Source organism: Halichoerus grypus, chromosome 1 (assembly GCF_964656455.1).
Source record: "Halichoerus grypus chromosome 1, mHalGry1.hap1.1, whole genome shotgun sequence".
Taxonomy (NCBI): domain Eukaryota; kingdom Metazoa; phylum Chordata; class Mammalia; order Carnivora; family Phocidae; genus Halichoerus; species Halichoerus grypus.
The window spans coordinates 182,434,422-182,450,150 of record NC_135712.1 but is presented as its reverse complement, the minus strand read 5'-3'; the positions used below and the strand labels follow the sequence as shown (position 1 = coordinate 182,450,150).

Genomic DNA, 15,729 nt, shown 5'->3' with positions numbered 1-15,729 from the left:
TCTCTCTACCAGCATTTCTGAATCTAAATTTCCCCTTTTTATAAGGACACCAGTCTTACTGGATTGGGGCCCACCACAGTAACCTCAGTTAACTTGATAATCTCTGTAAAGATCCTATCTCAAAATAAGATCACCTTCTGAGGTACTAGGGGTTAGGCCATGAAGGCAGAAATTTGTTTTTGGAAGGGACACCACTCAACCCATGACAGGCACAACTGAACAGACCAATGTGAGTGGCAACCCAAGGAGTTGTGTGGGGTAACAGTTGTGACAACAGCCCTGTGTAAAGTCTCTGAACCAGTTCGCTTTTTAAAATGGGCTTTGTGATGGCAATGAGAATGCCTATCTCCCAGGGTCACTGTAAGAACTCAATGAGACAATCCTCTTCAAGTGCACACCACCAGGCTCATCCATGAGATGTGCTTGAGAAACATCCGGAGTCTATTCCTACATGTGCTCAACTTCAGGTTATCCAAACAGACGCTATCAACAGCCCCGGTGTAGATGAGTTCCAGAGAAATGCTACAGCTGCATTCCAGAGAGCCCTGCGAAGCCCTCGAGAACATCACGCACCTCTCCCTATAACTGCCCATTTCTCAGTGGTCTCCACCACACTAGACTATATACATTCCTTAAAGGCAGCAACAACCTCATAAGCCCAAGCTTCCCACCAACCCACCAACTCCAGGGCCTAATAAGTGTGCCTATTGTGCATTTAACAAACACTCACTGGAAGAATAAAAGAATATGAATATTTAATAGAATATTAACAGTAAAGGTATTTCTTAAACATTTTAACCAGACATGGGAAAGAGGAAATGTAGCTCAAACTATACACCAGACAACATTTCTACTTAGGAGAATGTTAACATAAAATATATATTCATTGTACACTCATGCTCATAGCAGCATTATTCACAATAGCCAGAAAGTGAAAGCAACCTAAGTGTCCACTGATGAATGAATGGATCAACAAACATATTATGTTTATACATAAAACTGAATATAATCCAGCCTTAAAAAGGAAGGAAATTCTGGCACTTGCTATCACATGGATGAGATTTAAGGGCATTATGCTAAATGGAACAAGCCAGTCACAAAAGACAAATACGGTATGATTTCTCTTACCTGAGGTCCCCAGAGTGGTGACATATTCACAGACACAGAAAGCAGAATGGTAGTTTGCAGGGGGCTGGTGAAGAGGGAAATGGGGAGCTAGTGTGTAATGGGTACCAAATTCCAGTTAGGGAAGATGAAAAAGTCCTTGGAGATGGATGGTGGTGATGGCTATACAACATTGTACTTAATGTGAATGTACTTAACGCCACAAAGAGGTACACTTAAAAATGGTTAAAATGACAATTTTATGCTACGTATATTTTACCACAATAAAAAAGTAAATAATAAAAATTTTAAATATATATATATTCATATTTTTAGGACCTTTAGAAACTTGGGAAGCAAAAACAAGGTTTCAGAGACATAAAAGGCAGTTGCAGGGTCAAATTTTGAATCAAAAATGCAGTTCTTTTGCTACTTCCCTTAACATCCCAAATTCAATCACAAAAACACTGCTTTTCATTCATAATTAATTTTACTTAAATTACAACAATGTTGCTTGTTTAAAACATCAAAGTTCCAGTAAAGGGATTCTTTTCTGACCTATTAAAAAAACACTTTGAAGTATGTTGGGGGGAAACAGATTCATCCTGTAGCAGAGAACAAAACATCTTCAAGAAAGAAATACTGTAACTCATGGATTACTGTAGACATAACATTATTGATATACTGCCAATATTAAGATAAATGAAATGTCATACTCACTTGTGGCCCTTTGATGGAAAAGGAAACAATAATTTTCTCTCATCTCTATCTGAAGCTTAACTCTCTAAGTTTTCCCCCACATTAAAATTATATTTTATATAAAATATAGTTATAAAATCAATTTTATACCACTCATAAAAGCCTCACCATAAACTTTTATTGGACAAAAAAGAAAGCATCCATTACATTCACAATATGCCCTGCTAGGAGTTTTGGATCCGGTACTTCAATCCTAAAAGTACCTGCGATATTGTGATTTGTAATAAGAAATGCGTATTTGGACTTTATCCATGGTCCTAGTATGGAGCTCCTAAAACTCCCGGAAATTCCTAACTGATGAAAGTGATAAAGTTATCTTCCTGTTATGTGCACAAGGTGACTTTTGGACCCCACCGAAGGATGGGGGCTGGTTGCTAGGGGAACCAAGCAAGTGATCAGAGGGTTGGAGCTTTCAGTCCCATCCCTCTTAGGGGAGGTGTGCAGGTCTGGAGATTGAGTTCAATCACCAGTGGTCAAAGATTTAATCAATCATACCTATGTATGAGGCCTCCATAAAAATCCCTGACCTATGGGATTCTGAGAGCTTTGGAGTTTGTGAACACACGGAGTTTTGGGGAGAGTGGTGAACTCAGAGAGCATGGAAGCTGTTCAACTCTACTCATATACCTCACCTTAGGCATCTCTTCCACCTGGCTGTTCTTGAGCTATGTCCTTTATTATAATAAACCAGTAGTAATCTAGTAAGTAAGTACTCTAAGTTCTATGAGATGTTCTAGCAAACTGATTGAACCTGAGGCGGAGGGGACCAAGGGAACCTCCAATCTATGGTTGGTCAGAAGCACAGGTGACAATCTAGACTTGAGATTGGCAGGGGGAGGTTAACGTTTTAAGACTGAGTCCTTAACATGTAGAATCTGATGTTATCTCTGGTAAACAGTGTCAGAATGGAGTTGAATTATAGGACACCCAACTGTTGTGTGGGAGAATCACTTGGTGGTGTTAGAAAACCCATCTGAATTGGTGTCAGAATCTACACCCTTAGGCTCAGCCTCCCCAAAGGACCAATCATAAGACTTCTGCCTCCATTTCAAAGGAGCCTACTCAACACTTAGTCATTCAACCCTTCTTCATCATTTTTAAATTAGTGAGGATAATCGGTTTATAACTTACTATCTCAAAATTTATCTAGTTTTCCTAATTAGCCAAATAGCACATTTATTTTTTCATGCTAATTATAAAAAAGTTAACAACTGAAAAATTTATTCTTCTTTTCCCTGTTTTCAGGTTTAATGATACATCCCTTTAAAAAGAGTTCTGAATTGTAACAAAGAAACACTCGCCATTAATAGTTTATCCCCTTAATCAAAAATAATTAATAACTTTCAGCTTTCTTTATATTACTTATTTAAGGTCTATGTAAGCCCTAAGGCTGGAATGAGAGTGCATATTAAATGTGGTTTTCCTCCCCTTTTCAAAGGTAAGTTAGCCCAAATAAGTCCTTCAAAGTCCAGGCAGTTGTAACTATAGCATCTTGACAGCAATTAGGAGAGCAGGATCAGAAGATGGGGGCAACAAGCAAAAAAATATCAGTTTCCTTATACAAATGTGAAGAGATCCCCATTGATCTGGCAAAAACTAATATTTTCTAATAAGACTAAAAAGCTCCCAATCAGTGCTGAGGGCAAGAAAGTCCTTTTCCCAAGAGATTTCATTTTATTCCTTCTATTCCTGAGCACACAAAAGGCACCACAAGGATCCTCTCTCTCTCCTTTAATGTCATTGCCTACCTGACTCTTCTGATACTCTATTCTGGGCTTCCATTGCTGATCTTCCTTGCAAAGTGAGGCACTGAAAGGATTTAGAGGGAAGGCAGGGAAAAGATCTATGAAAATAAAGCCTTTCTGATTCTAGTTCGCAATAATAATCCCAAAACCAATCACTAATATTTATTGATAATTCAAGGCACAGTGCTAAGATGGTGTGCATGAGCTCAGTTAATGCTCAGTGCAATTCTGGGAGGTGAGTACTGTAACTCTCCCCATTTTGCAGATGAGGAAACTCAGGTACAGGGTAATTTCATCAATTTTACAACCAACAACTTTTTTGTACCACTTTCATGTATCATTGGGAAAAACCTGCCAATCAATCTATGACACAAGTATAAAACATATCTGGAATTCAGAGATGTTGAAATGTGGGGGGAGAACAGTGTGTCTTACAAATAAAATATGTAAATAATTTTCACAAGACTGTGGGTTTGAATGAAATGAACCCTGCACCCTGAGTCCCAGCTGACTGCACCATAGACTGATGTGGGAACCGGGAGCCTCTGCAGGTGGCTTAAAGGAAGCCCTGCCCAATAAGGAGCTCATTATTGAGTGGTGGCAAAAAGACCCAAACAAATCCTCTTTGGGAAGCATAAAGTGGAGGTAAACCAAGAGAAGTTGAGTTACTTCAACTCAGAATATTGTTTCAAACAAAGCTGAGGAAGTGTTCTGGGCCTGTATGAAGCCCACTGTCTACATGTATCTTAGAAATACTCATTTGGCTATTTGGATAAATGAGCTGACTTCTCATGACACCCCATTTTCCCATTTAATAATTCCTTCCTGAGAAATGTGTTTCATTTTAATCACAAGAAAACAGTCTAAAACAAGGCCCACTGCCATCACCTTCAAGTCTGGTAAATTAGTCCAACACAGATCAAAAAGGTGAAGAGTAAGAAAACCTTTAGAAAGTTGGAAATGTGAAAAAGGAAAAAAGCATTCATGAACATGTGATCTTGGAGAAAACAAGATGGGTTAGCAGCAGTTCATGAAGGATGGAAAATATCATGATGCTCTAAATGGAGATCAGGCCACCCCACCAACACTGCACCCTGAGCTCTGCTACTTGGGGGAGCCCTGGTGCTGTTCCTAAGACCTCCCCACCTCAGCCATGTGCTGTAGGACAGAGGAAGACACCTTATACAAAACAGTCAATCTTTCAGCTGGCCAGCGATTTAAACCTGAATAAAAAGGATGAGCCAGACAAATGAGATGTTCTTATTAGAAGTATAACATTATGGGAGACAGAAGCTGGATGATGTTTTGGGGACGGGGGCTATAGCAGGCATGGGAATGGATAATCAAAATCATGTACAGTACCCCAATGTTTATAGCAGCAATGTCCAAAATAGCCAAAATACAGAAAGAGCCCAAATATCTATCAACAGATGAATGGATAAAGAAGATGTGGGGTGTGTGTGTAATGGAATATTATACAGCCATCAAAAAAAAAAAAGAAATCTTACCATTTGCAACAACCTGGATGGAACTTAAGAGTATTATGCTAAGTGAAATAAGTCAACCAGAGAAAGTCAATTATCGTATGATTTCTCTCATGTGGAATTTAAGAAACAAAACAGAGGATCATAGGGAAAGGGAGGGAAAAATAAGACAAAATCAGAGAGGGAGACAAACCATAAGAGACTCTTTTTTTTTTTTTTTTTTTAAAGATTTTATTTATTTATTTGACAGAGAGATAGAGAGAGAACACAAGTAGGCAGAGAAGCAGGCAGAGGGAGAGGGAGAAGCAGGCTCCCCGCAGAGCAGGGAGCCCGATGCGGGACTCGATCCCAGGACCCTGGGATCATGACCTGAGCTGAAGGCAGCCGCTTAACCGACTGAGCCACCCAGGCGCCCAAGAGACTCTTAACTATAGGAAAAAATCGGAGGGTTGCTGGAGGGGAGGTGAGTGGGGGGATGGGGTAACTGGGTGATGGGCACTAAGGAGGGCACGTGATGTAATGAGCACTGGGTGTTACACGCAACTGATAAATCACTGAACTCTACCTCTGAAACTAATAATACATTATATGTTAATTAACTGAATTTAAATAAAATTCTAAAAAATCATGTGCAGGTAGAAGTTATAAAGAGATGTAACCACGATAAGAGACCACTTACAATACAGAAAAGGCACAGAAGAGCCAACACCAAGGAAGGTTAGCCTTGAGTTCTGGCACATGTCCCTTTCAATAAACTTATTTCCTTGAGATATATCCAAGCAGGTCTCTTTCAACCAAAGCAACAGCACCACCCACACAAGACTGAGAGCATAGAAGGGAATAACTAAGCCAGACTGCACCATTTCAGCAGGGGCCAGGATGTCATCAACATCAGAAAAGGCCTGGGGCTTGGGGCTTGGAAAGTGCATCGCTGTCACTGTGCTCAGGTTTAGAAACCTGGGCTTGGTAAGGCAGGGAGATTTACGGGGCTTTCTATTTCTCTTCTTTTACTTCCATGTTCCTTTCCTGAGGCCATAACAAGGCGTCCAGGGAACACTTGGGCATAGGGACAAAGTACATGGTTCTAGGAGCAAAGACAAGCAGAGATATTTTTTAACTAGAGTGGTTCCTCACACCCTCTCCACTCAGGGATGGTAAACAGGCTTTTATCACCGTTTTGCTTTAGCACAGGATAAGGAGAAGCCAGCAATGGGGACCCAGCATGGAAACTATGGCTCCTGTCCAGTCTATTGCCTTAATAATGCCAATCTTTCTCTGCTATCCCCATTACCAACATTCAATCCAATTCAGTTAGGGTTTTCCAGAGACGGTCTTGGTTTCTGTTATACCCCTGTTGCCCTAGTGTAATTACTCAGAGTGCTCACTTTCACTCTCAAGGTATCCCAATTTGGCAATAAACAATAAATTATGCAATCACCCTAATTTTGGTCCAAGCCCCCATCTTCTTCCATTGTATATACCATTGGAGGGGAAAAAAAAAAAAAAAGAAACCTATCAATCACAAGTGTGCAAAAAAGTTTAGTTTTCAGAGATACTGAAATGAGAAAAAGTTAGTCTTATAATAAAATATGTAATTGTTGGGGCACCTGGGTGGTGCAGTTGGTTAAGCATCCAACTCTTGATTTGGGCTCAGGTCATGATCTCAGGGTCGTGGGATCAAGCCCCACGTCGGGCTCCACGCTCAGTGCAGAACCTGCTTGAGATTCTCTCTCTCTCCCTCTCCCTCCACCCCTCCCTCTGCTTGCACTCATGCACACTCTCTCTCTCTCTCTCAATAAAATCTTTAAAACATTTATAATTGTTACAGATCACAAAAATAATCAGTGTTGAAGGTAAGACTTAGACCCAGACAGTCTGATCCCAGTCATGATTTATGCATATTGTCCTGACATAATTACTACTGGCACTGAATCAGTTCAACAGTCCCCCAAATGATCTCCATGCCTGGATTCCTCAAACCCTCTTTATCCTATATGCAAAAAGTGTACTCTAAAGAACAAAAGTGCCCCTGTTGCCTCACTATCTAACTCTTTGATGACTCCCCATTGCCCTCAAGAACAAACCTTAACTCCACTACTGGACTCACCAGGATCAGCAGAATGGTACCTGCCCCTGCTTATGTCTCCAGCCTAATTTCTCACTGCTCCCCCACCTCAAAATCCACAAGACAGCCCAAAATCCCTCCTGAAATTCCTCAGTGCCCATGAGTCACAACCCTGGGACTCAGACAGCCCCAAAATGGAAATGGATCAAGCACATGGAGAAGTGGAGAGTGGTGGAAAAAGAGAGATTCCAGACCCACATCCCACCCGACTCACAAGTCCCACACTTACACAGACCTACTCCTAATGCTTTGGCATGTCCCCAGGACCAATTTATACATTACATCAAATCACTCCAATTTTAAAATAAAAATAAATTTTAGAGTTAAACATTAGAAAGGTATGCCTTCATGACTGGTGCTGAAGTGCTATTCTTTTGGAACCATTTCTAAAAAGAGGTAAAAGCTGACATCAGCACACTGATTAAAGTCTGAACTCAGAACACCAGTTCATCCTCCATTAGCATTCCCCAAAGCTCACTCTGCAAAGGCAATGCAATTTCACAGCTTCTCCAGCATTCCTGAAACCCTCCAGGCAGTGCTTTGCACTTGGGTAGACAGCAAAGGGCACGTGCTGTTTGCCCTTTGGTACATATTTTGACTATGGTCTATTCTCTAAGTGTCCTCCCACCTCAAATCTTTGACACACATGAGGTCCAGAAGCCATCGCTACTAAGTCAACACCAAAATGTGCAAACATTTCTGGAATGACCCACATCCAGGATGGTGCAACTGAGCTCCCCATGTGACCTTCCCCACTGCTACCTTGGGCTTCTACAGAATTTCGCTTCATGTCATCTGTGCAATAATGAACAACTGGGGCCCAGGAGGCAGGTCTTGGATTCTCTGAGCCTCAACTTCCCCAGATGTAAACGGAAAAAAATCATCTCTGTCTCACGTGGTTATTGCAAGGATTAAGTGAAATAAAACATATGGAAACACCAAGCTAGTGTCTAACCCTGAAATGGCAGCAAACAGTACATGTTTATCAGATCTGAGAAAGGAAAATGTTTCTAGCTTAATAAAGCCTAAAAAAAAAAATGAAAGTAAATTTACCTTCTAATTCACTGCAAGAGGATTAATCATTATGAGCCAACTGTATCATTATAACGTCAAACGTTTTCTTTGTAACTATCTATGAGAATTAGCCCTTTTCAAAGAACAATAAATAGAGGTTCAGCCAAGTTCAATAATTTGCAAAGCAAGAACGTGGCAGACCCAGGATTTCAACTTCGCTCTATTTGAATGCAGAACTCATACCCTTTTCTCCTCTGTTACTCTGTTTCCCAGACTCTGAAGCCAGAGGAGGAGAGAGTCAGTTAAAAGCCTGGAAAGGACAACTGTGCAGCACTGGTTAGTACGCCTGAGTCAGCACAAGCCCAAGGACCAAAGGTGACTGTCACTCAGGGCAAAGAGATGGGGAAATGTAAGCAATCAGTGCAACCGGATGGTTCAGCCCAAACAGCATCCTTTAGCAATACAGTTTAATGTTTTAACAGCCTAAGTGGCTTGTCAGCATGAGGCAGGTGACTCCCGGGCACCGTGATTTTAAGCAGGTGACTCTGTGACCCCTGCACGCAGGCTTAAAGAAATAATGTGTAGAGATCACTCTGCACGGGTCTCTGGCACATGTGGAATGACCAGTCCTATTATGAAAGCCCTTTCACAAGTAGACTTTTTACAGCCCCTTCCTTCCTCTCTTGACTCAATTTTTCTACATCATTGCTCAACTTCTGTTACTTTACCTGCCTCTGGCTCTTCTCTGTGTACCCCACCAACTTATTGAGACCATAAAAGCTTACTGAATACCTAGTCGGGCCAGCTGGGGAAACAGTGGTGTGTAAGAAAATCTCTGGCCTCATAGAGCTTACAATCTTATATTTGTAGGAGAGGGAAGAAGACAGACCACAAATAAATACACAAACACACAGAGTAAACCACCAGGTAAAGTGTTATAAACTGCTAAATAAAGCAAGAAAGGGGCAGAGAATAATCCCCGGGGAGAGGAAGAATCAGAAAAATAATTAGAGAAAGCCCGGTCTGAAGATCTAACATTGAGTCAGAGGTGAATAAAGGAAGGGCACACAGCCTGAGATCAGAGGGACCGGTGTCTCGGAGGCAGGGCACAGCAGGTGCCCCAATGCAGGACCAAGCAGTGCCTTCGAAGACCAGCAACACAGCTCTACCGCAGCTACACCACCTCGTATAATTACTGGTTTACATGCCAATTCTGCCACCAAACCATGAGCCGCGTGAGGGTAGCCCCTGTGTCTCCTTTCTGCATTCACTGTCATACATTCTGCATTCATTCATGAGGTGCATCCATATGCCCAGCATTCTCTTAAGCAGTGGATTTACAGGGAAGAACTAAGTCAACATAGTTTCCACCTTCAGGGAGCTTACACCAAATAGCACTGGGCACACACTAAGTGCTCAGAAAATGAACTAAATGAACAGTATTTGCTTGGTTTTTTGGTTATGGAGTTCTATACATGTTGAGTTCAAGGCTTTCTACAGCCCATCCTCCTTCCTCATTTGCCTAAAAGATCACCACCAGCCCTCCCCTTCGGTTACTCACCTACCTGCCTCTCCGTTCTCTGTACCCTCTGATCTCCCCACCTTCTCTCTGCCCTGCCTTTGAATGCAGCCCACCCCACCTGGAATGCCCTTCCCACTTCCATCTTCTTCATCAGACTCACTTGAGGATTATTTCCCAAAATTTCATTAGTATATTGATTTTACCATTTGCTCAAACGTATACAAGTCTCTCAAGCTCTTCAGGCAAAACATTTCCATTGAGTAACAGAAAGCGATAAAGTGACAATTCCACACTGAGTAGTAAAGAGAACTGAAGGACAAATGATCTGAGGTTACTTACATAATTTCTCTTTCTCCCCAAAATACAAGATACTATTTCAGGGACTTTCTGGGCATTGTGCCTACAGAACTGGGCTAGGATATGGGCGCAGCCAAATTCTCACTACTCCGGGTCTGGACACTCCATCCCCCGCCGTAAAGGATAAGTTTCATTTACAGTAAACAAAACCAATTTGCGACACTTAAAGGTCTTCCCCACATAGGTCAATAGTTGAGCTTCTAAATTATCTGAGATAGATTTCCTTTTCTAACAGCAGAAATTGCAGATGTACTTCATCTTAAAAAAAAAAAAAAAAGATACTTATTCTTTTAGGCAAGAAGGCACATATAGGTGAGTCACAACTTCCAAAGCAGCCTCCACAGCCTCATTTGGCGGATAAGGACTTGCACAGAACCTTAGGCGTTGACTTCTAAAAGCCACGCATCCATCTTTCTCCTCCTACTTCCTGAGAGAGGAGAAAAGTAAGCTGGAGCCATCCATTTTGAAGTCTACAACAGTAGGGGTCTAACCAGATTCCTCCGACAGTATGCGGACCTGACAGGCAGTGTTTCCCACGCAGTCTATGCTTCTCTTACAACAGAGCAGCTCTATGAACTTCACCCTGCCATAATGAGAGGGAAAATGTACAAGAAGGCACCAGTACCATGTTTAGAATTATCGTTAGCTATTTAAACTCGGTGCCCTCGACCAAGATTTCCCCTCAGACATGACCCATGCAATGGGCTCTGTGTCACAATTTCTGTGCCCACTGTGGCCGTGCCTTGCTATATGCCAGGTAACACAGCACCCTCTTCTCGTAGCTGACTGCTTGGACATGGCAACACGGCCTTTATCTGTGAAAAGAGCCCTAACAATGGTTAGATCTTTACTGGGCTGCTGAGTTCACAGAACATTCTCTCTAAAAGTTTCAAAGCCAGCCTAGGTCTATATAAGCATACAGTACAGTGATTAAATGCCTTGTCTTCAGCAACCAGGACTGGGGTTCAGACCCAACTATTTTTTACAAGCTAAATAATTTTGGGCAAGTCACTTAACCACTCTAGGCTCTTATAAGCTCCTTATCAGATGCTGCAAATCCCCACACGATCTGGCCCCTGCCTACCTCAGACTACTATTAGTACCACCACTTTCCCCTCTTTAACTACTTGGACACGCTGAGCTCACTCCCACCTCAGGGTCTTTGCACTTGCTGTTTCTCTGCCCAATACACTCTTCCCCAGAGTTTCACTTGGCTGGCTACTTTTCGTTCCTCAGGTCTCAGCTCAAATGTCAGAAAGTCACCTCCAGGATCTCATAAACATAACGTTGAGAATGTGAGTCCACATTGTACAATTCCATTTACATAAAGTACAAAAAGGAACAAGACCGTGGAATGGTGGTGTAAGTCAGAGGACTGGTTACCCTTTCCAGGGTGGAGGTAGCAACAGGTAGGAGCACCAGGGAGCCCTCTGGGTTACTGCTAAAAAAATGATGAGGTTTTTTGCTCTGGATCTGGTGACCTGGGCATGTTCAATTTGTGAGAACTCATCAAGCTGTCCACTTATAATATGTACATTTTTAGTTCATGTGTTATATTGCAATTAAACAAAGAATTAGGCCAAAACGAAACTAAAAACCCCACTTTATCAAATTGGGTTTGCCTTGACCATCTAATCTACACTCACCTTCTTGGCTAAGCTAGTCATTCTCCATCCCATGATCCGGTTTTATTCTCTTCATAGCCTTTGTCCCTGACTGAAGCCATCTTATTATTTACATATGAACAGTCTAGCCCTTCCCCACCCCCATGAAAATAAAGTATGTGATCATGTTCTCTGCCTGCTATGTTCACTAACCCCAAATATCAGCACCTAGAAGAGTCCTGTCCTCTATATGGGCTGAATAAAAAATATATGTAAAATAAGAAGTGGCTAAAGGGGGCCTTCTTAAAATATAACATCAATCATAAGTCAAAACACTGAAGCCAAGAGCAGAGGAAATAAAAAATGTCAAAGACATTAAACCTCGGGAATAGGTCTCAAATTTAACTATTGGGGGGGTAAAGTATCATTTTAGGGGTACCTTTGTGAATGGTTAAAGTTACTTCTCTAAGCAGAAACGAGGCCTTTTATCTCTATACACCCAATAGCTTTGCCCAGGGTCCAGTACAAAGTAGGTCTGAGTCAAGAATGGCAAAGCTTTCTGAGACACTTAGTGAGGATTTAAGTTTGGTGGGAAAAGGGGGGGGTCATGTTCAATTGTCATGTTTGCCACGGTCAAGGGAAGAGTTAGGCACACCATCAAAGGAGACTCAGATGGAGTAGATACTAAAGTACCCAAGAATTTGAGGAGTTTCTCACAAGTCATGAGCAATGCTCACCTATTACTGTCAATTCTAAGATGTTTATAAAGAAATAATAAAAGTGTGTCAGTAGTTCTAGGACTTGGATATAGTTCCTACTTGGTATGCAGACTAACCTAAATCCTGACATAATACATTTTCATGAGGAAGTCTACACTCATCAAGTAACAGCCTGGTGTAATAGAAACTTAAACTATTCTGGAATCGGCTCTGCCACAAACTCTCTTTATAACCTTGAACAAGTCGTTGAACTTCTCTAGGCCTCGATTTTTCCACCTGTGAAATGAGCTGGTTGGACTAGATGCTTGTTAATGTCAAGCTTGCAAGATAGTGTCTTGGACACTATCTGCTCTCCCCAACTGAAAAAAATTCTCATCTTTGAAATCTTGTGTTTACCGGATAACACATCATCCACAAGTAATGTAAATCAGGGCTATTAGATGGAGTGAGGTAATGGATCCTCTCACCTAGTCTTCTTACCAAACCAAGGCTATCTGTCCCCAACCAGATTCTCTAGAGTGTTGTGTTCAGGCTCTCATTTCTTGGTTAGGCAGGAAACCCAATCACACTTCAGCGAAACACTTAGGTTTCTCTGCACAATTACTTGCTTTGCTTTAGTTTTCACCGCCCTGGGCCCCATGTTTCTCATCAATTCAAGTCTACACTCATAGTTAGCACCACAGTTCTTGTTTTTTGTAACACTTAAATAATGAATAGGACTTGATCACCTGGAGGTATTCTCCTTACTCTATTACAAGTTATTAGTGATTTTAATTAGACAAAACTGCTATTCCTTTTGCTATCCCACCATACTGTCAAGTGCCTATTAAGGATATTACAGTAATATGTATTAGCACCTTTTAAATTTACATTAACAAAAACAGAGAAATGAGAAGTCAGGAAATGAAAAGAGAAGGGGGGGAAGAAAAACCTTGCATGTGTTATAATTAGCCAAAGCTTAGAGTAACTCAAAAAATCATTAGTAGCTATCTTTTCATTTTTTATAAAAACTATACTATGCATATCCTGGTTAAATTTGCATGAGTGATAATTTGCCTCTCATAAATTAAAAATGGGAAAATGAACAAGGACATTGCTCTGTGTGGCTGACACCCACACTGCCCTTTCTTTAAAAGGGGAAAGAGGTTATTTACGAAGAATCAGAAATTGAGCAGTTGAGCGATTTCTCCAAGAGTCATCACCAACTCAAAACTCCCCAGAGGGCTTCTGCCTACTTCAAGTCTTGCCATTCTGCAGAAGGTAGAATCTACTGGAAGCCAAGCTCCAACAGCTATTCAGCATGCACCCGGGCCTCCGTAGGTTTCTATCGTCCATAAAGCAGAGGATAGTGGACAGGGTCAATGCTATGACGTGTTTGTGATGGGACTGACTGCTCCTGGAAAGAAGGGAGCGCGTTTCCCACTTTTTTCCTTGACCGCCCCCTCCCGCCCCCCCCCCACACACATTTCACCAACTCAAGCGCCCTGAAGTCTGCAAAAGCAGTCACCCTGTAGAAAGTTCCTCAGGGAGGTGAGTTAATACCAGCCAGGCTGCGTTAGGTTTCTAGGCATGTTCATCACGTGGCCTAACAAACGCGCTTAGGGGTCAAGACGTTTCCAAAGCTGAACTGACAAAGCAGATAATAAAACCTCAGGACTCCAAAAACCCCGGCCCGAGGAATTTCTTGACTGGCCACGCAGCGCCAGGTGCCGTGCCGGCGCTCTCCACGTGTGCCCCGGGAAACCGCCGCCAGCCGCGGCTGAGGACTGGGCGTCGCCCCCCTCCGTCCCGGGGCCACAACTGAGCGGGGGCTAAGGGGTCCCCCGCGCGCCGCTTCCAGGGGTGCAGCGCCCGCGCCGCCGCGCCCTCGCCGCCAGGAGGGAAGAGGCGGCGGCGAGGAGGGCCGCGGGGCTCCTTGCCACGGGGCGCGCTCACCTGGGACCTGGCCGCCAGCAGCGGGGGCCGGAGCACCAGGTCTCGCAGAAGTTTCCGGGCCTGCGCTGCTGCGGGGGACGCCATCTTAAACAGGAAACCCGGCGCGGGGAAGCCAAGTGCGCGCGGGCGGGGAGGAGGCACGAGGGAGGAGAGGGGCGGGCCCGTCCGGCCCCCCGGGCCCCCCTCAGCGCCCCCCCCACGCGCTTCTCCCCAGCGCCCGGCCCCCTGCGTCCGGCCCCGCCCCTCTTTGTGATCAGACAGAAAGACAGCCAGAAGTGGGTTCCCTGGCTCTACATTCCTTTTGGGGCTCTGGGATTTCTTAGGGATAGTAAGAATTGATTAAAAACACGCTAGGGGTGCTCCTTCCCTGTGGCAGGCACTACAGATTAGGCAGTGAAGAAGGTTGACAGATTTTCTGCTCTCACAGTTTAGAGTCTAGTGGGAGAAGTAGATAGTAACAATGATGCAAGTAAGGATTTAAATTACTATCATGAACAGGCAAAACACAGGATTTTTAGGGCAGTGAAACTGCTCTTTATGATATTCCAATGGTGAATATATGTCAGTATATATTCATCCAAATCTGTAGAATAACCAACACCTAGAGTGAATCTTAATTTAAACTAAGGACTTTCAATGATAACTATGTGTCAATGTACAAATATGATAAACAATGTATTGATGTGTCCACTGTAACATACACCGCTCTGGTGGAGGATATTGACCAGCGGAGAGAAGCAAGACATTTGAGTGTGTGTGTGTGTGTGTGTGTGTGTGTGTGTGTGTATGGGGAGGGGGGCGGCAATAAGGGAAATCGCTGTACCTTCTGCAGAATTCTGCTATGAATCTAAAGCTGTTCTTTAAAAAAATAACGTCTTAAAATTAAAAAAAAAAATACTATCATGGACAATTCCTTTCTTGGGAGTATAGCAATTAAAAGGGAGGAATGTGAGGAGCCTGGGTGACTCAGTCAGTTAAGCCTATGCCTTCCACTCAGGTCATGATCCCAGGGTGCTGGGATCAAGTCCCACATCCTGCTCCCTGTTCAGCAGGGAGTCTGCTTCCCCCTCTGCCCCTCCAACCACTTGTGCCTGCTCTCTCTCTCTCTCTCAAGCAAGTAAATAAAATCTACAAAAAAATAAATAAATAAAAGGGGGGAATGAAATAGTTACCCTTAGTGTTTCCTGCATGAGTTGCATTTTAGAATAAGCAAAGAACCCAAGATGATAATGAAAAGTCCATCTTTATAAAGAATTCTTAATAAAGCAGGAAGGAGTAAAAGAGTCCAGAAATCACCATGCTATTCCCTTAAATAGTAATTAATGCGGCCACACTCATCAGCGAGTGGAATTATTCAAGGG

At 42.8% G+C, this 15,729-nt stretch overlaps 1 protein-coding gene across 1 annotated transcript in view; it reads right to left on the bottom strand.

The window, feature by feature from the left end:
- SUCLG2 (succinate-CoA ligase GDP-forming subunit beta) overlaps nt 1–14,515 on the bottom strand; it is a 255,141-nt gene extending 240,626 nt beyond the window's left edge. The window contains exon 1 of the mRNA XM_036068021.2: nt 14,369–14,515. Coding sequence (XP_035923914.2) covers nt 14,369–14,452 — 84 coding nt within the window. The 5' untranslated portion in view covers nt 14,453–14,515. The remainder of the gene's footprint in view (nt 1–14,368) is intronic.
- Between the last annotated feature and the right edge of the window lie 1,214 nt (nt 14,516–15,729).